This window comes from Cryptotermes secundus, unplaced genomic scaffold (genome assembly GCF_002891405.2).
Source record: "Cryptotermes secundus unplaced genomic scaffold, Csec_1.0 scaffold979, whole genome shotgun sequence".
NCBI lineage: Eukaryota > Metazoa > Arthropoda > Insecta > Blattodea > Kalotermitidae > Cryptotermes > Cryptotermes secundus.
Genome location: NW_019736411.1, coordinates 1,217,455 through 1,237,865, shown reverse-complemented (window position 1 = coordinate 1,237,865; position 20,411 = coordinate 1,217,455). Strand labels below are relative to the sequence as shown.

The 20,411-nt window shown below is 38.6% G+C and overlaps 1 protein-coding gene across 1 annotated transcript; it reads left to right on the top strand.

Annotated features, from left to right (window-relative positions):
• Positions 1 to 1,557: 1,557 nt before the first annotated feature.
• Positions 1,558 to 14,867, top strand: LOC111869927. Its single transcript, XM_023861818.2, has 4 exons — positions 1,558 to 2,307; positions 5,844 to 6,959; positions 9,077 to 9,315; positions 14,130 to 14,867. Exons 1-4 carry the CDS (start codon positions 1,734 to 1,736, stop codon positions 14,271 to 14,273), a joined length of 2,073 nt encoding a protein of 690 aa, XP_023717586.1. The 5' UTR covers positions 1,558 to 1,733; the 3' UTR covers positions 14,274 to 14,867.
• The last annotated feature ends 5,544 nt before the right edge of the window (positions 14,868 to 20,411 follow it).

Below are 20,411 nucleotides of genomic sequence, written 5' to 3'. Positions count from 1 at the left end.
GACGAAGGTGAGTGGTCAGCTACAAGCCCCTGTCACTTTCCCCTACCCCTTAAGAGAAAGATTCACCAGTACCCATTGCATAGGAGGCTGGTTGCACCCCACAATAGATCTGGACTGTTGCACTCCCAGGAATTGAGCCTGGGCTGCCCAACCTATTGCCTGTTGCTATACACACTTTGGTATACCTGACTCCTCTTCATGGCTTAGTGAGATGTGAAGCTAGCAGGCATTTTAGGAACAAAAAGAGGGTAACTTGCTTGCAACACAGTAAGAACAAGTACATTAGATACTTATGTAACTAACCAACTTCATGGAGCTGAGCAATTCTTGAGAAGCTGCCAGTTATGCAGCTACTCAAGAACTTAGCAACATTTTATGGAACTCAGTGCTTCAGTACTGTGTTCACAAGAGCTCTGCACTGGTCCCTGTCCTCAGACAGATCAATCCAGTCCATACCATCCCATCCTTTCTCTCTAAGATTCATTTTAATATTATCCACCCACCTATATCTTGGTATTCCTAGTGGTCTCTTTCTTTCTGGCTTTCCCACCAATATCCAGTATGCATTACTCTCCTCATTCATGCTACATGCCCTGCCTATCTCATCCTCCTTGACTTGATCATTCCAATTGTACTTGACAAAGAGTACAAGTTAGGAAGCTCCTCATTATGCAATTTTCTCCAACCTTCTGTCACTTCATCTTAATGTCAGAGACAGTTTCACACCTGTACAAAACCACTGGCAAAATTATAGTTTTGTATGTTCTCATTTTTACGTTTTCGGACAGCAGATGAGAAGACAATTGGGCTGATTGGTAGCAAGAATTACACGAATTCAGTCACCTCTTAATTTCCTCCTGAATCAAATTTTGATTTGCTATGGTTGTTCCCAAATATTTGAACTGTGCACCATTTTCAAAGGCTCTGTTAACTATGTTACAGGTTTGTATAGAGCAATAAATGAATTAAAGTAGAATTATCAACCTAGAAGTAACTTGTAAAGGATGAGAATGGTGATCTGCTTGTAAATTGCCACAGTATATTGAATATGTGGAAGAATTACTTCTCTCAGGTATTCAATGGACATAGGGTCAATGACATTAGGCAGGTAGAAATTCATTGGAGCCATTCCTACTTAAGCCTAATCCTCCTGAGGCAGAAATTGCTATTTCATATTTTAGACAATATACATCGCGAGTTAGTAATGAAATTCTGACTGAATTAATTCAAGTAGAAGATGAAACATTACGTTTTCTAAGATCCATAAACCCATTAATTCTGTTGCAATAAGGAAGAATTTCCTGAACATTGGAAGGAGTCTTACTGTACAAATTTACATGAAGGGTGCTAGAACTGGCAGCAGTAATTGTTTAGGCATACCACTTATCAACATCATGCAACGTTTTATCCATTAACCTTTAACGTACGGACTTTTAAATTGCCGGGAGCCCTCTGCGGCCGATATTTAGATCACCCTGATTAAGTGACCTATATAGTATTCTCCGTGGTTTGTATATATGTTGGCTACTCTGTTGGCATTGGAAAAAATTAGCAGGTTGGGCATGTTGATAGTATTGTGCGTATTGTGGGTGTGAGGGGTGTTGAGTTTTGGATGATTCGTAGTTAATGTAGTGTATTTCACGTGAGAAAGAAATGTGATTTAATTATAGTGTCTGTCTGCATGGTTGTGGAATATTTTGAACTGGTAAATAATAGGTTGTACGAAGGTGACCATGTATATACAGGTTTTCATAATGTTCTTGTTAGCACAATCCGAGTATTGTGCTAGTATATCGCAGCCACTCCAACAACACCTTCAGACAAATAGTTCCAGCGTGAATCACAAGTCAAACATACTGTCACTCATAAATGATGCGGGAAATTGTACAGCATATAAGGTTTTAATATCGAAACTTTCTTTCTATTCAGAATATTTATCATATTGTGATAGGCCCATTTCAGCGCCAACCGACACACACAAATACGTCGATTACGGTTTGGCCTTATGTATGGTTTTGTACGAATCGGCCGATCGTGTTTGTAAAATGAAAGATCATGAAGATAAACCAAATAATGAAGAAGTTACTAATTTGAAACAGAACATCAGTAGTGATGTTTTCTGTAATGAAATTAATAAGACACTTCCAGCACCATCTACTGAGTTAGCGAGACCCTTTGTATCATTCCTCAAGGCCAAATTCGAAAATATTTCTAATTGTGAACAGGCGTGTTTACAGGATACTTTAATCAATCCAATTTGTATGTATATTTTGTCAGCAAATATGTTCACAGTGACTAATAATGAAGGTGAGTTACATTTTTTTTTTGTGACTGTTATATGTGTGCCCGATTCTACCAATGTCTGTCTTGCTTGATTGCATGTGGTACCCGGCCCACTATATCATTGCACAACAAATTTGCTATAGAGAAGGATGAAGAGCTTACTACCAGTGGTTTGTGTTGATATGTGCTTTTAATGATGGAAGTTGTGTAGGGATATGTGCAAGCTGCATGTCTGATGATTATAAGCTGGATTAGAAATGTCTGTTGCATGTGGGACTTATAAGAGGGTGAGATAAAATGGCACAAAGATACTGAAGTTCATAAATCATTACAACATTGATTAGTGATGATGGTTTCTTTTATGATTGAGGTATCTGTTATAAGGAAGGGAATGGCGTGGATGTCTTAAATTAGGCCTGTGCCATAAGGATAAGTTTCTGCAGTGCTCTATAGTGTGGTATGATTTGGTATAATTTTGTTTGATTCATTATAGTGTTGTTTGTTTTAGTGTGTTTACATGCATGCAGCTTGGAATGAGGTGAGTGGGTGTAGCTAAAACTCTGGTTAGTGACTTTAAATCCATTGTAGTAGTGCATTTGTCAAACCGAAAAAAAATAGCTGTTGTAGTTATGTTGTGTTAGGCTATATAAGAACCTCCTCCTTCACTTAAAAGAATGCAAGTTGCACATACTGTTATCATTGTGTACATCAATTTTATTCATTTTAATTGAAGTTGTGTATGTAACATGGGCTTTGTGTGTATACATGTGTTGTAAGTAAAATGTGACACTACAAAATTTAAAATGTTGTTAGGTTACCAATAGTGTTAGAGCAGAATTGTTACCATTACTGAGAAAAAGAATTCTGTGATGTTCAGACAAAAAAATTGTGAATCTTATAGAAGATATTGTGGCATATAGATCCATTGCTAGGCAATGGCCATGAAACAAACAACGAGACAACGGTCATTGCTAGGCAACAGCTTAGTAAATACACAATGGTACTGGAGCTGTTGCTAGGCAGTCGCTCGTGTGCAACTGTGGAAGTACTGTCAGAAGTGGTGTTTGCTATGGGTCTGCTCTGAGGCTATATTACATGACCAACCGAGTACATAACAAAATTATGCAGGCGGCAAGTGGAAGTCAAAACCGTGATAACGAAACGTAATGCTGGGCAAGGAGAAGCCCAACATAGAAAGTGTAAGATGCTTATACTTGGGGGGGTAGTCAGGCATATGACCGATTAAGTGACTAGACTAGACTAGACTAGACTATACTAGACTATACTAGACTATAGCGGAAGCTACTAGAAATAGGGCAAAATCTGATGTACTGAGTCATTGTCTGTAGTAGTGAGTCATTTGTCATAATGTAAAGGATATTTACATTTTTCATATTAAATACGTTAATATCTTTATACGAAATATATACAGGGCCTCTGTCAGTCAAGGCTGTATAGGATTTGAATTGACGGCCTCTCTCCCAGACAAGTATAGTTTCGTATTGGCTGATTTTAACTGGCCAAATCCATCATGCAATCAGCACTAGACAATCACATAACGAACTTTGAGAATAAAGATATCCAAAGATATAGAACCTGGTACCCCACATGTGAAAGCGGTTGTTTCTTAGTTTAAGGTCCAATTACACCCTTCCGAAGACACTTTTATAACAGCTACACTATCAGCAAAACAAAATTTACATCTTCGGCAAACTACAGACTTGTCTCCCGTGGTGGCCTCATCCCTTTTCCGGTCACCCAAGCTGCAGGTAACAAAACAAGGCAGTTGTTTCTGTCCAAATGTGAAAAGCAAGTCATAACATGCTAATGAATCGGTCTCCCCAATAAATCAGTCACCCCACTGAAATGGCTAAAGAGGACCATAGCATCCCTTGAAGAGTTGTAAAAGGTTTGGGCTGTCACAATATTATCTCAGAGTTGTTATCAAATAAACCTGCAACATTATTAATATGAAGTTAAGAAGATGTGGCCCCCATACTGATCCCTGAGGTACCCCAGATTTAATAGTTTTTCAAGATGAAGGATAATTACATGTACCTGAAAACTTCAGTTCCATTCTTTGTTTACCATTGTACAAGTATGACTTAAACAACTAACAGTAAGCTTTGACACTGTAAAATTGCATTTGTTTTAGCAGTAATTCGTGATTTACACAATCAAACGCTTACTCAGGTCCAAATGCAATGTATCTGTTGTTTCAAGCATTTAAAATAATTTCAGTAAGTTTATGTTTAGCATTAACAAAGATATTGTGAATATGGAAATACTGATTAAGCCTACAATAAATCAGTAGTTAAAAACCCTTTGAAAAACAGGTGAGCAAGGAAATAGGTCTGTAGTTAGTTAATTCAGACTTCCTTCCTTTTTTAAATAATGGGTTAACAACTGAATATTTCAAATGATCTGGAAATTTACCTACTGTTAAGGATTTATTAAGAAAAAATATGCTAAAGGTTTACCAAGGAATTTCCACAGAATCTTAAGATTCTATTTGAAATACCATCATATCGTTTTTAGCTGTTATTCTTTAAGGATGAAAGTGTAATAATAGCTTCAGATTCAGTTATTGGAATAATTATAACAGGAAAATCTTTGGAGGAAGAATTATTAAGGGATAAAAGGGCAGAATAAATGTTACCCTTTCCAATATTCAGTTTCTAAACTGCACCTAAAAATAATTATAAAAAGCTTCAGCTGCTAAATCCAGTTGAATACAAGAGTTGCTTGATGAGAAAATTAAAGGCATGTTTTTATTATTTTTTACTTTTCCCATTTCATTGTTTACAATGCTCCAAGTTGTTTTAGATCTGTTTGTAACTGTCATTAATAAGCTGTTATAATAATTATATTCTGTATTTCTCATGATTTTCCGTAGGATGGTGCAATATTGATTGTAATATTTTTTTAGTAATGTGCAGTTTCAATTTCTAGTAAGGATGTGAGGGATATTTTTCTTTTTACAAGATATTCTTATTCCCTGCATTATCCAGAAGTTATTCACTAACTTTGTACTTGTACAGTGCATGGGAATGGGACGGGGCGGGACTTTGACAGTAGACATCTTTAAAGCAGAATATTGATGTTTCATGGAAATTTAAGTTGTTCTTGGTAAAACAGGCAAAATTGCCAGTCACTTTGAGTAAAATGATTAAATTAAGTTAAATGCCAAAAATCTGTTTCATAAAACATTTCCTTGCAAATAATATACAAGGTATAAAAAACCTGATGCCATCTCATCTGGTTTGATATTAATTATCAGGTGATGAGTGAAATTAATGGAATATTTACACATGACAAATTATAACTTCATTCCTAAAATGCTTGTTACCTCATAAGTTCGTTTTGGTGTAGTAACAGGGATGATCTCTGTTTTGGTAACAATCTTAGTAAAGGAGGTTTTCCTGTTCTTCCTTTCCTTTAATCCAAAGTTTTTAATTTTTTACTGTATACTTAATCCTCTCATATATCATTTCTTATGTTTCTGTAAATGAAGTTTGTTTTGGAGTTTGAATTTGTTTGAAATGAATGCTTGGTTTCAGATATATCGCTTAGTGGAAATCCTGAATCTCAAGTAAAGTCACAGGGCCATGGAAAAGAAAATGAGACAAGTATTAAGAAAGCCAAAGACTTCCAGAAAGAAACTGGTGACCCAACCTCTGCAGCTGGCCCAGAACTATCAAAACGAAAGCAAGAACAAACAGAAACGGCTCATAATGACAAGAAGACCCAAGTAACTCATAAGATTGCTGGTCATAAGCCTCTTCATAACCACTCTGAAGCAAATGCTGACATCACTAAGTCAAATTCAGCTGTTGATATGCAAACTAATGTTACAAAAGAGATCCATATCAAGAAGAGTAATAACCATTCAGATGAAGTAACTGGCATCAATACTACATCTTCACTTAATAAAAATACTAAACTTGGATTAGGAGCTGAGAAACATGAAGGAAGCTCAGAAAAGACTGCCGATCCAGAATCAAAGGGCAGTGCAGCATCAATATCTGAAAACAAACCCTCTGGTGGTGTTGATTTGACAACTCCAGAAGCACAGAACAAGAATGTTGATAATAAGGAGTCTGTTCTGCCCAATGAAAAGAAATACAAGCCCTCTGGTGGTGTTGATTTGCCAAATGCAGAAGCGCAAAACAATGTTGATAGTAAGGAGTCTGTTCTGCCCAATGAAAAGAAATACAAGCCCTCTGGTGGTGTTGATTTGCCAAATCCAGAAGCGCAAAACAGTGTTGATAATAAGGAGTCTGTTCTGCCCAACGAAAAGAAATACAAGCCCTCTGGTGGTGTTGATTTGACGACTCCAGAAGCACAGAACAAGAATGTTGATAATAAGGAGTCTGTTCTGCCCAATGAAAAGAAATACAAGCACTCTGGTGGTGTTGATTTGACAAATCCAGAAGCACAGAACAAGAATGTTGATAGTAAGGAGTCTGTTCTGCCCAACGAAAAGAAATACAAGCCCTCTGGTGGTGTTGATTTGACAAATCCAGAAGACCAGAACAAGAATGTTGATAATAAGGAGTCTGTTGTGCCCACCGAAAAGAAATACAACAAATCACAAAATACTGACATGGTATATAACAAGGCAAATGATGATGAACATGAACAGAGTGAAGATAGTACAAATGTGGAAATTCCAGGTAAGTGCTCTACATATTTTTTGTATTGAGTGTGTATTTATGTTGGATATTTTCATGCACATTTACAGAGAATCTGCACTAGGGAATATTTGTATAGATCTTTATTTACTTCTATACTAAAACAGTGTATTTTTTAGGTATCTCTCCAAGTTATGTAGACAGTGTTTAAAACTGTGATAAAAGGTATAGTAAATTAAAATTCCTGTTGAAGGTTTTTTTTTGTGTGGGGGGAAGGGGGAGGAGAACAGCGAATTTGAACACTAAACTAAATAAAATCTTAAGTGGATGAAACTTACCACTGAGATTATTGACTTGCATTCACCCAGAAGGATATGTGAATTCAGACTTTTCATGACAAAACAATGATACTGGAATGAATCGGTTTATATATATTTTTACATCAGTAAAATAAAGGTATCTCTATAACAGGCTGTGGAGGCCCATACGGTTGTGAGATGTAGAGGTTCCCACATTTTCTAGGCAGTCGGCTCATAGATGGTGGTAAGGTTGTCAGCCTTATGTGCTGGCCGCCTTTTACGCCCAAGAATATTCCTGGTACTCATTTCTATTAGAGGCTCATTTGACCCCAGGACCATAATGCCAGCTGGAAGGATTAGGTAAATTGAAAAAAAATCCACCTCATCAGAATTTGATCCCACGACCTTCTGGCTTGTATCATAGTGCCTCAACCAACTACGCTACTGTTTACCCTCATAAACTCTTAAAAGGAATGCTTTAACATAGTGGCACCAGTTCCATCAGATTACAATGAAGCAATGAATAACTGTAATATAATAAAATGTTCTTTCTAAAGACCTATCACCCCAGTATGTTCAGTAGAGTTACATTATGCCGCCCCACATGTTCAGCAGAGTTGCTTTCTCAATTTCTTTAAATTTTAATTTGACCTTGCATTTCTCAAACTGCAGAGTTTTAATTAAAAAAGGAGAACATGATCATGTAATTATTTTTAAGAAGTATCAGATTGGGACTGCAGTGTGATGGGGTTATGTGAACCATTTGAGCATGAAGTCATTTAATTTGAAGGATATTTATAATGTATATAAGGCTGCGCCATAGCTCAAGTGGTTAGTCGCAGGCCTCCCACTGTGGTGGCCTGGGTTCGACCCCGGGTCTGGTCAAGTGGGATTTGTGGTGGACGAAGTGGCACTGGGGCAGATTTTCTCTGAGTACTTTGGTTTCCCCTGCCAATCTTCATTCCATCAGTTGCTCCACAATCACCTTCACCTATCATCTTGGGCTGGTACAATAGGCCAGAAGTGGCCACAGTACAAGGCACTTAGTCCCGTCCCACTAGCAATAAAAAAAAATAGTTGACCTAGGATTTATATGGGGCGATGATTTAAAATGTCTTGTAAAGAATTAGGGTGTGATGATGGAATTGATTTCATTTGGCCAAAGACAGGGTGTGGTTATTAACTGCTCAAGAAAGACACTGCTTATGGAGTTAGGTAGTATATTTAGCTGTCATAAAGTCAAAATAATCTCTTGTAAGATTATAAAATCTATTAACAACAGATGAAACCGTTAAGAATAATGGTATATTTAGCAGTCGCTAGAAATGGTTTGGATTGTAAATGGTGTTATCTTTAATAAACTGTATGAAGTAACATACTATGTGGTTCACAAACATGGCCCGTGCTTAGGATATGTGGTTTTCATGTCAATTTTCCTCAAAATATATGAAATGGATGCATAATGGGGAAGTTATGCCAGCATATTTCATCTCCAAGAGTACTGCTCATATTTCAGCGCCATTTTGTAAAATGGAATGATACTAAAATCTAATGGATGACTTGTCACAGGCCACATCAATTCATCATCATAAATAAAAATCTCTTCACTTCACCATTTTATTGTCATGACCAATTGTTCAGATTACATTTTATTTTACAAATAATATTTATATACATTTTTTTTTCTGTAAGGTCAGGAAAAAACTGTAGGGTTTTGATGCTTCATTGTAGTGATGTGCTTCAGGTTTCTTTATGCAGGTCGTTTGTTTATTATAGTTACTATTTAAGGAATATTTTATAATCTTATTCTAAAAGATTTGACAAAGCCAAGAAAGGAATTTGTTTTCTTCTTTGTTCCAGTGGACCAGATTGAACAAAGTGAACAGGCTGAACAGGATGAACAGGCTGAACAGACTGAACAAGGTGAAGGGGGTGAAGAAATCCCAAAAGAAAATGAACACCAAGAAGAAGCAGCAAATGGCAACACTGCCCAATTTAACCAATTAGGAGATGCAGAAGATTCTCACTTTTATGCATATTTTATGACAATGGTGGTAATCTGCATCATTGGGTATTTGGTATTCCATAATAAACAAAAGGTATGGAAGTTAGATTCATTCATTCTTTTCCATGTTATGGCAGCTGGCTAGATGTACATGGTGCAACAGTTTAATTCCTGGAATGGCCCTGTGAAAACAGAATTTACTTACCTATGCACTAACGGCTAGTGTCACCTTTTAAATACTCTCCTTGTGGAGCTGTGCACTTTGTGGGACGTTGGTGCCACTGCCAGAAACAGTCTTGAAAATCGTGTTATGGTGTACCTCGCAGTAACAGTGTTGGATGTCAGGAATGTCAGAAAATCTTTGTCCTTTCAGGGCATTTTTTTAATTTTGGAAAGAGCCAAAAATCGCATGGGGCTAAGTCAAGTGAATAAGGTGGATGGTCCATTTTTGTAATGGATCTCTTGGCCAGGAACTTGTGAACTCTTGACACATCATGCGCAGGGGCATTGTCATGGTGAAGAATCCACTTGTCAAGCCAGAGTTTGGGTCTTTTCCTCCAAACAGATTCCTGTAAACGTGTCAGCACTTCCAAGTTACACTGTTGATTCACTGTTTGTTTTTATGCACTGAATTCATAGTGAACTATCCCCTTGTGATCGAAGAAACACACAAGCATGGTCTTGACATTCAAGTGAGATGTGTACTTTTTTCGGTTGAGGTGAATTCTGTGTTTTTAAACTGCATGCTCTGACGTTTTCTTTCTGGGTTGTATTGAAAACACCACATTTCATCACCAATAATGACCATGTCAGACATATCTGTATTGTGTAAAATATCAGATGAAATGTGAAGCCGATGTTGTTTCTGGTCATCTGTCAATATTCGAGACACCATGTTTGCGGAAATATTTCTCGTTACCAAATCATCTGTAATAATCTGTTGCATTGTTTCCCTATTCGTATTTAGTTCTTCTGTTATTAGTCTTACACCTAATCTTTGATTTGAGGGCACCAAGGTTCATACTCTGTCCACATTTACATCTGTCCTTTGTGTTTTTGGCTGCTCACTTCTTGGGTCATCTTGCACATCTTGCCTTTCCTTGAACTGCCTATGCCATTCAAAAACACTCGATTTCTTGATAGTGTATTCACCATAAGCCATTGTTAATAGGGCTAACATTTCACTAGCACTTTTACCAGTCTTCACATAAAACTTTATGTTTATCCGATGCTCCATGTCCTTCTTGCTCATTTTTCCGCCAACAATATACCATGGACATGTACTACTTCCTCTGGTGCTTGGGAACGAATGATTCATTTGGTTTGTGGCTCATGTAAACACAAGTTGGAACATGTCCAGTCTGTGTGGGTACATGAGTTTGCCTGACTCAACACCTAGTGACATGCTGTGGACGTTCTGGGAATTAAATTGTTGCACCTTGTATTTTGTGTCAAAAAGGAAGGTTATGTAAAGACAGAATAAGTGCATACACCAAATTTTATATTGTGAGGTCCTCATAAGTGCAGTTTTACTGAAATTTGGAGATTTGTTGCAGTTTCTCTGTATTACCTATATCTTGTTCTCCTCAGTTGTAAAGTTTGTTTCAGTCAGCATCACTGCAGAGTAGAAGCAATCAAGCATATTGTTAACTGCATTTAGCTGTTTCTGATCATCAATGCTGCTTGGTTAGCCTGCAGCTCCTGTTGTGGTAAAGGCATTGCCCATTTTTTCACACATGGCCTTGTTTGTGATACAGTATATATGAATGATTCGGTACTTTGAAGATAAGTTTAGGTGTACTGGAGAATTGAACTGCTGAGCTTAACCAGGAAATATTACACACAGTAATTTTTTAAGCATTGATTTTGGAGTTGATGCCACTGAATATACCCTGGGTTTACAGTGCCTTATAAAAAGTAATAATGAAACTTTTATGTAACAGGCTTGCAGCAGGGTGTAAAGGTGACATAAAAGTGATATATTTTAGTATATCAGAAGCTTATGCTACATCCAAACTGTTTAAAGCTGTAGTCATACAAAACCATATATACAATTTGCAAATTCAGGACTGTAGCTGTGTGTTTGTGTAAAAATACCCTCAGAGTATAAGGTATATGCAGAAGCTGAAGGTTGACACATAGAAGGTTTTTTTGTTGAATAAATTAATTTCAGCCTTTTGGCAAAAAAGGGGAATATCTTGTTGATATCTTGTTCTACCAGATCTGTGGTACTTATCCTGAACTCCAGTATATTAGGGAGGTTAAAGGGGGAACATCCATTGACAGTCTTATTAAAAATATTCTGACACCAACTTGTAGGCATCGAATTGTAACTGCATTGCAAGTGAGTATATTGTGCAGAACATGCTGAAATATGATGTGACTTGGCTTTGCAGCTGTTGTAGATAATTATTAATGATCACTTATTTTCATTATCTTATTATGACAGTTCTTCTGCCACCATCCTTTCTTATTTTGTCAGATTTTGCCTGTTGTTCTGTATGGGTGTGAAACTTTGTCTCTGACATTAAGGGAGGAACATAGACTGAGGGTGTTTGAGAACAGGGTGTTGAGGAGAATATTTGGACTGAAGAGGGATGAAATGACGAGAGGTTGGAGAAAACTGCATAATGAGGAGCTTCTAAACTTGTACTCTTCTCCAAGTATAATTAGAATGATCAAGTCAAGGAGAATGAGATGGGCAGGGCATGTAGCACGAATAAGGGCAAGAGGAATGCATGTAGGATATTATGGGAAAGCCAGAAAGAAAGAGACCACTGGGAAGATGAAGGCATAGATGGGTGAACAATATTAGAATGGATCTCAGAGAGATAGGATGGGATGGTATGGATTGGATTTATCTGGCTCAGGATAGGGACCAGTGGAGGGCTCTTGTGAACATGGTAATGAACCTTCAGGTTCCATAAAATGCTGGGAAATTCTTGAGTAGTTGCAGACTTGGCTTCTCCTCAAGAAGGGCTCAGCTCTATAGGTAAGTAAGTAAGTAAGTACTGTAATGTAACTGTAGTAGTTGATGTATTGCTGTTACTTATTGTACATTAGAGATGTTAAGTTGTCTCTGTGCCTAGGCGGTGCTCCAAGACATGAAAGGATGGGAAGTATATAAGAAGTAGATATATGTGGGCAGCTTCATATTGTGACTCTTTTATTTCAGATGGAAGTGCTCCTAGGAACTTCTTTCTCTCCTCCCCTATCCTTTCACTTTGCTTCTTATTAAAGTCAAAGACCCATTTCATGAGAAACCATTTGTTTGTAAGATTTGAGGTTTTCACGGCAATGACTATGAAGAAAGCAATCTTCTGGGATTTGGCACCATGTATATGTGGTGTTAACCAACTTTTCGGAGGAACGTATCGCCTCCATCTTCAGGGTGGAAAGAAAAATATAAGAAATCTGCAAGCGAAGAGAATTTCTTAAATTTTTCCTTCTACCCTGAAGGTGTAGGCGATACGTTCCTCCGAAACGTCGGTTAACACCACATATGCCCGGTGCCAAATCCCAGAAGACTGCTTTCTTCAACCATTTGTTTCTCTTTATTTTAAACCATTAGCTGTGATTTATGGATGAGTACTGTATAATGCTTAGTTGGACTGAGGATCAGCTTGTGGAATTATTCCGTCTTCCAAGTTAATCAGTAATTATGAGACTGTTTGTCAGATATGGCTGTGATGTTCAGTTTGTGCTCTTATCATAGAATGGCTCAGTAACATTTCTGCAAATACGGTATCCATCATGCATCTTGGTGGCAGTGGAATATTTTTTAATCATGTCCTGATTTTTTCCAGAAATAATTCCATTTTCCATGTACTTTTCTCTACCTGATAACCCCGTTCACAGTGGGTTAATATAATTTTGGAACCTACATGTTTCCAAATTTTTTCCTTGAATGAAAATGATTTGAATAATGTAATGTCTCCATTTCACTGTTTCTGTGTCTGATTTATTTTCGTCTTGAATGATGCTCAACAGATGTAAAGTGACATGCCTCTATGATCTGCATGAATTTGTTATGGAGTTGTTTTATTTTGTATCTTATATTTTACTTTCTGTTAGAAGGTACTCATTGTCATCATTGATTTGGTCACAATAGAAGTTGCAAAAATGTGCCCTTTAGTTTCACTGTGTGTGTCTCTCCATCTTCTGCATATAGCAACTGGGGAAGTGCTAAACAAGTTTTCATGAAATTTAACATTATGGAGTTTCACTAAAATTCCAGTTTTGGTTAAAACCATGTGGCAGTAGTGGGAACCTTCACTAAAATTCCAGTTTTGGTTAAAACCATGTGGCAGTAGTGGGAACCTAAGTATTTTTCTGCATACATGCATGGAGTGAAACATTTTCAAGGTAAAGTTGTAGAGAAAAATAAGTCAAAGTCACAGGCTGTGAGGGTTGTGAGATGTTGAGGTTCCCACATTTTCTAGACCATTGGCTCATAAATGGTGACAAGGTTGTGAGCCTTACATGCCGGCTCTCCTTTAGCTCCAAGAATATTTGTGGTACTCATTTCTGTTAGAGGCTGAGTGCCATGGTGCGGCTGGAAGGATTAGGTCAGTTGAAAAAAATCCAATGACCTCATCGAGATTTGAACCCGCGACCTTCTGGCTTGTAGCATAGTGCCTCAACCAACTACGCTACTAATTGTATTGTCCAGTACACTTTTCTAAAAATCTTAATGATTTTCAAGGTAATTAAACAAATGGAATTCTTATGCTGTTATCTCACAAATTAAGTGGCACTAACAAAGTGAATATGCCAGGACTGTTTTCCAGCCTGTTTAATGTGACCAGTCCTTGGAAATGTGGTGTGGAGTAGCTATTTTAGTGCAAGTTATGATATTAGATACAGCTTTCATTATATTCTGAGACTAAAATAATTCATACTTCACAGATTCTTGCCCTAGCACTGGAAGGCAGATCACGAAGGGGTACCAGAAGACGTCCGAATACTTCAGCATACAGAAAACTGGACAGTAATCTAGAGGAAGCTGTTACCTCCACATGCAGTACATCCGTCACTCATGTCATTTACTGAATGACTGTGCTGTGTACTTCTGTTTAAGTCTTCTTTTCTGGCGTGTCAAAGTTCCGGACTTCATTTAAATTTCATTTAATTCAGTGGTATTGTATCAGTGAAATTGTTGTCTTCTAGTTTTGGTTATTGTTCTGACCAGCAGAAATGTGTGAATTTAATATCCGCACAGTAGAATAAAATATTTTATTTATTTCTTCAGAATTTTAAATTAAGTTTTGTAGTTAGAATCACCAGACAAATTCAGCCATAAAGTTTAAGAACTTGGTACCTCAGGGCATCTGTATGACAGTTTATTTTTAAAGTGAGTAATTTTCTTGAGATGATTTGGTTTACAGTTCTTGAAGATGTAATTATCAACAGTCTTCATCAATCTTTATGCTGAGCGTCAGCACATTCTCATTATATAACTTGCACTTCCAGGCCTACCTGTGTTGCAAAAATCTTGAATTTGGATAACCTGTTACCTGCATCATATATTAGCACAAGCGTTATGTTATGTATTTCTAAACATACAGATGATTGAAAGTCACATGTTATAATATAAAGTAAATAATTAACAATTAGTATATTGAAATAATAAACTATGAAACATTGCATTGGTTTATTCTGTGTGAATGTGAACAGGAGGTTTGTAACTGAATGCCTAAAGTAATCATTCTGCTATGTAAAGAGACTCATTCTTAAATTTTCTACAGTCTGCAGGTTTTTATGTTGATATTACTGATTAATTGAAGTTGTCCTTGCTTCATAATGTTGAGATCTAAGGCTCTGTTGTTTAATTTTATATAGTCATTTGTAGTGTTTATGTACATTTTAACAGATATTGCCTCATCATCCTTAAATTTGATGCTCTGGAGACCAGTCATTTTCCATTCATTACTTTGCAGTTATGCCACTACTCAGTCACTGCACTTCCCTTTTCCTTCATCTTCTGTCTGCACTACATTGAACTGAATTGTCTGTGGTGTACTGACTACTTCATGTCTGCTTGTGTTCTGCACTCAATTTTTCACCTGTTCTACTGATGTGAACTACCCCCTCCCGAGGGATTACAGTTACTATATAAGCATGTCATCCTTTGGACAATTTCTAGTGTGCAGTGTCAGTGGCAGGTCTACTTGAATGGTGTTTCAGCATCTTACTGTTGCATGAGGCTCTAGGTTTAGACCTTGATTTTCCATACAGGTGTCACGGTGTTGGCATCATATCTGAACATCATCCTCATGCAGCTAATACTACCACTGTCTGATCCTGTCTGGGGTTTTGTTGTCACCCAGTTGTCCTCCCAAGATCCTGTATGGAGCTCTCCCAATATTTGCTTTGCCTTGCTGTGGGGAAGATCTATTTGGACTGTGTTGGCGTGTTAGTAGGCTGACTCATGGTGCTCTAACATGCCATCTCCTAGCACTGTGAAGTTCCTGTGAAGCCCAGTAACGCTTGTCGTCAGAAATGTTCTTCCACTAAGAACACTCTCTCCTCCGCTTCATGTAGAATTGGCCTAATGTCATCCAGGTGCTTCCTTCTTAGGGTAGCATGGGCCCAGGTATGTACCTTCTGTGGCAGTGTGATAAGTCAGGCTGCTTGCCTATTGTTCAACTTTCTGGTAGTGATTACATGCCTCTGGGTAGGATATTCATGAGATGGCACATAATTATGCATGCTTCTGTCCTTGTCAGTGTTCAGCCATCCTGATAGGTACCTATCATCAAGCCCTGAACTAGTATCCTGGTCCTGCACAGTTCTTCTTGGTGGGCAGCTTTTGGACTTCATCTTGCTATACTGTTCACTGCCACCCAGGGACCCTCCATCCATGCCATCATGACCCCCACACTGAGATGGTATCACCTCGTCACTGACTTGGATATGGAGGAATGATTGCGGTCGTGCCCTAGGATTCCAAAACAACACCTCTTTTGGCCAAGTTACAGCACATAGTGCTTTAAATGCACCGCCAAGCCAGAAGCATGCAATGCATTAGGCCCCCAAAATGAACTCATCTTTGATCTTTGCAGCTGTACTTTGTAGCATGCTTCATCCTAGAGTCAGCTTCACAACTACCTCCTTCAGGACATGGAGGGTCTCCCAAGATGCCATTTGCAGAACATATGGTTGACTTGACATCATCTTGACCAGTCTGGAGGTGTCAGGATGGTCATGTGGTAGGGCTTGTCCCATGTCCAGCTCTTGGTAGTTAGCTGTTGTCACTCATGGCTAGTATGGTGACTGAAATGAGGGGATGGTACTGGTACACTCCCCCCTCAAAGCTGACTCTTGTTTCTTGAATATTTGTCAGTCTCTTCACCCAGTTCTCTATCAACAGTCTGCTCTGAGATGACTGACATCCCCACATTGCCAGCATGTGGGTCATTGAGTACTAGGGCTCAGTCACTGGCAACTGTATTCTCAAGGGGACTCCAACCTGTATCTCCCACAGCCTTGCTGGTTATTTGTTCACCACCATTGCAGCCTCTAGCTTCAGGGTCTGGTTGAGGGCTTTGTTGAACAGCCACTTGTGGCCCATGGGGTGATGCTTCACTTTCTGGTCCTTCATTCCATTGATAAAAACATGGGCTACCTCCATCCAGATGGAGTCCTTGGGTAGTCAAACTAGGGCTCAGTTGGACAGCAGCTGCAGCAAGTGTGACAACGCAAGCATCATTGCTTGAATATGGGCAGTTCCCACATCTTATTGCGCAGCTGGATCCTGGCTTGGAGGTGATACTTGTAGTCTGCTGCCATCAGGTGGTCTCTGAAGTCTACAAAGAAGCTGTCTCAAACAAAATCAACAGGTTTCTCCCAAATACATCATCAAGACAGTCACATTCCAGTGAAGGATACTATCCATATGCTTAGGCCGTTAGGCCCATAAGAGACCAACTGAGTCCAAGGTCACAGGTATGTATAGTATCCCTCGAAAGTTCGGCAAGAGATATATTGGACAGATGGGCAGAACCACTGAGAGCAGATGTAAGTGTCACATAAGACACACACATCTGGGCCATCAGGAGAAGTCAGTTGTGGTAGAGGATAGACTTGAGACAGGGCACTATATCAACTTGAGCAGCACTTCCATAGTTGGCAAAGCAACAGGATATGTGGACAGCTTGATAAAGGAAGTTGTTTAGATGAGGCTTCATCCCAGAAACTTTGATCCTGGTACCCTGTGACTGATATGATCAAGCAATACAGAGATACAGCAATCAAGAGAGAAGGTCAAGCCAAACAAAGGATGATTTTTATTCATAATCACGTCACATTCTGATGATGGAGGCATAAGTGGTCCCTGAAACATCTGACACAGCTGATGGCTTGGAAAGATTTTTGTTAACTTTAGCCACTGAAAGCTTGGGTCTTACTTGGGGGTCAGTGGATAGAACATAATGCACAGTTTGTTGGAGAATTTTCCTAGAAAATTTGCTAGTGCCAGTTTATAGTGGCATGGACTCCATCCATTTTTGTATGAGTACATAAAGGTAATTGAAGTTATATTTTATATTTTGAATCTAATACCAGCTGAAAATTTATATGCTGTATAAAAATAACATTTACTTCAAAGTATTTCAGCTCAGTTCCATGAAGAGAGGAGTGAGCTGTGATTTTTTGCTTCTGTCAAATTAACTGTGATAAGAATATTGCAAATAACATTGCTAGCAGCATTTTTAATTTGCCTTTTTGTTTCTCTTTAATACTGACAGAGGCTAAAAGTATTTATCATGTGAATAAGGAAAGTCATCAACTTTGATTTGACGTTTTTACAGCAGTGACCATGAAGAGTAACAATCTTCAGAAATCATTGAAATTTTTGCAATGTGAAAAGATATGTTGTGAAGGCCAAGAATACATTCCTATAGTACTTATTGTAATTTGTTATATGAACCGAACTTTGGGAACACATTACACAGACTGTCAGAGTAACTGCTGTTGAATATATCAGGGTATAACTAATAAAGTACTTATTATTTTACTGTCAAATAGTTGTGGTGTATGGTCCATATAAGAATGGAAATGTAAAAGGAAGAAGAAGAAAACTGGCCAGGTTCAGCTAGTTGTGGAAATTCTGAATATTCAGATATTTGGGATATGAGAAATTCCTCTTGGATTTGAGGTTCTCACATTGGTGACTATGAGGGGTACTGTCTTCTGGGGTGTAATGCCGTGTAGTCTGGTAGAAGTCCACTTATGTTTCCTAGGAACATACTGCATCTGTCTTTAGGGTTGAAGAGTGAGCCAGGTAAGAAAGCACCAAGAAGCAGGCAGTAAACAGAATAAACCACACATGAAAAATCAGGATCTGATGTAAGCTAGGAGAGAAGGCTACGCCATAGCTCAAGTGGTCAGTCGCTGGCTTCCCATCGTGGCCGCCCAGGTTCGAGGCTGGGTCTGGTCACGTGGGATTTGTGGTGGACAAAGTGACACTGGGACAGGTTTTCTCAGAGAACTTCGGTTTCCCCTGCCAATCTTCATTCCAGCAAATCCTTCATCATCATAATCATCCGGGGCAGGTACAATAGGCCAATCAGTGGCTGATGTGCCAAGTGGACACAGCTGGACTCCACCCTCTCACTATGTGAATTAAAAAGAAAGCTAGGAGAGAACTCATAAGAGTTCCAACATCCTTTTCTTCAGTAGGTAGCAAGAGAAGAGTAACTCAAGTGTCCCTCAAAATGAGTCTTTTGTTTCTTGAGAAGTGGGAACAGCGACGGAGAGAAGTGTGTATAATAGGTAAAGAAGTGAAAGAGGGTAGGAGGGAAGACAAGTAGTGGGTTGTAAGCAAGTAGCCAGGGATAAGAAGAGTAAGAACCAGAAGGGAAGGAAGGGAAGAGAGGCTTCTGTGGAAGAGCAACAAGGAAGACTGACATATCGATTGGGTGGCCTGGAAAGGGTAGAGTCTGTGTCCTCATCAGAGGTCAAGGGTGACCTCAGATTGAAGGACTGGTTGTATACCTAGTGAGTGCAGTGTGGACACACAGGCTGTTTAATTGACACCTGGGTGAAGGAGTACATGTTAGCCGTGGCAGGGCACAGCATCAATTTGGAACACCATATTCAGCTCCATAACATTGACATCTTTTTGCCAGATGTGATATTGGACCTTATCATCAGGAAGGTGATGGAGATTGAGATCTGTCCCAGTAATACGAGTACGGAGGATGCATTCTGCCTAAGAAAGTCATGAAATCCTCTCATTAACTCCCACAAAGAACACAGTATGCTTTCATCATAGGGTTCTCCACTGGGCTTGTAGACCAGGTCCCTTTCATGGCACCCATTACACCTGAGCTCACCTTGCTGCTCTTCTGCAGCAGCGACTTCCTTCCCAGCTTCTTTCTGGTTCTTGCTTGAACCCACTTAACAAGACTTTTATCCCACCCTCCCCTATTTCTGTACCTATTACACACAACTTCTCTCCCTCTTGTTTCCCATTTCTCAAGTAATGAAATGTTCATTTTTGTGGTTACTGAGTTGATCTCGGTCTCTCTCTTTTTTTTTCTCCCCAGTTAGTTTCTTCTGAGTCTCATGGAGAACACACAGTAGGTCTGCTCTCATTTGCTGTTTGAGTTCCGTTGTAGCCTATTTCATATTCTTGTTCTTCACTTGTGGTTCGCTGTGCTTATCATCTGCTACTTGTGAGTTTCTTGCATGACTTACATTGATGGACTTCTGCCAGACTATACATCATTACAGCCTGTAATATTTTACCCTTTTCTGAAAGATTCTTTCATTGTTTCCATTTTATGCAGGTTGATGGGTGAATATCTCCAATCTCTTTTTCTTGAATGGTTCTTCCTTTTGAATTTCTTGCTAGCTTTTTCCTCTCTTAATTTGTTCCACTGTCTGCTTCAACACCTTTTTTTTTTAGATCATCCCATTTGTGTCTTAAATCTTGATTGTAATGCCTTTATCAGTAAATTTGTTTCTTTCAATTCTATTTACATGGCCAAACCATTGTAATAATTTCACTTGCAATTCTGTTAACATTTTGAACTCCAGCTCCATTAAGAATATTGTTTCTAGTTTTATCTCCTTGGTGATTTGAAATATAGTACATGACTGTCATGTCACATAGGTTTTAGTGAGAAAGATACAGTAAAATGTTCGGCTTGTAATATGACACTGTGACAGAATGACAGCATTCTT

Coding starts and splice junctions, on each gene's coding strand:
- LOC111869927 (XM_023861818.2), top strand. CDS start 1,734: ATGTATATACAGGTTTTCATAATGTTCTTGTTAGCACAATCCGAGTAT. Junction 2,308..5,843: donor CACAGTGACTAATAATGAAG/GTGAGTTACATT, acceptor GCTTGGTTTCAG/ATATATCGCTTAGTGGAAAT. Junction 9,316..14,129: donor TATTCCATAATAAACAAAAG/GTATGGAAGTTA, acceptor CATACTTCACAG/ATTCTTGCCCTAGCACTGGA.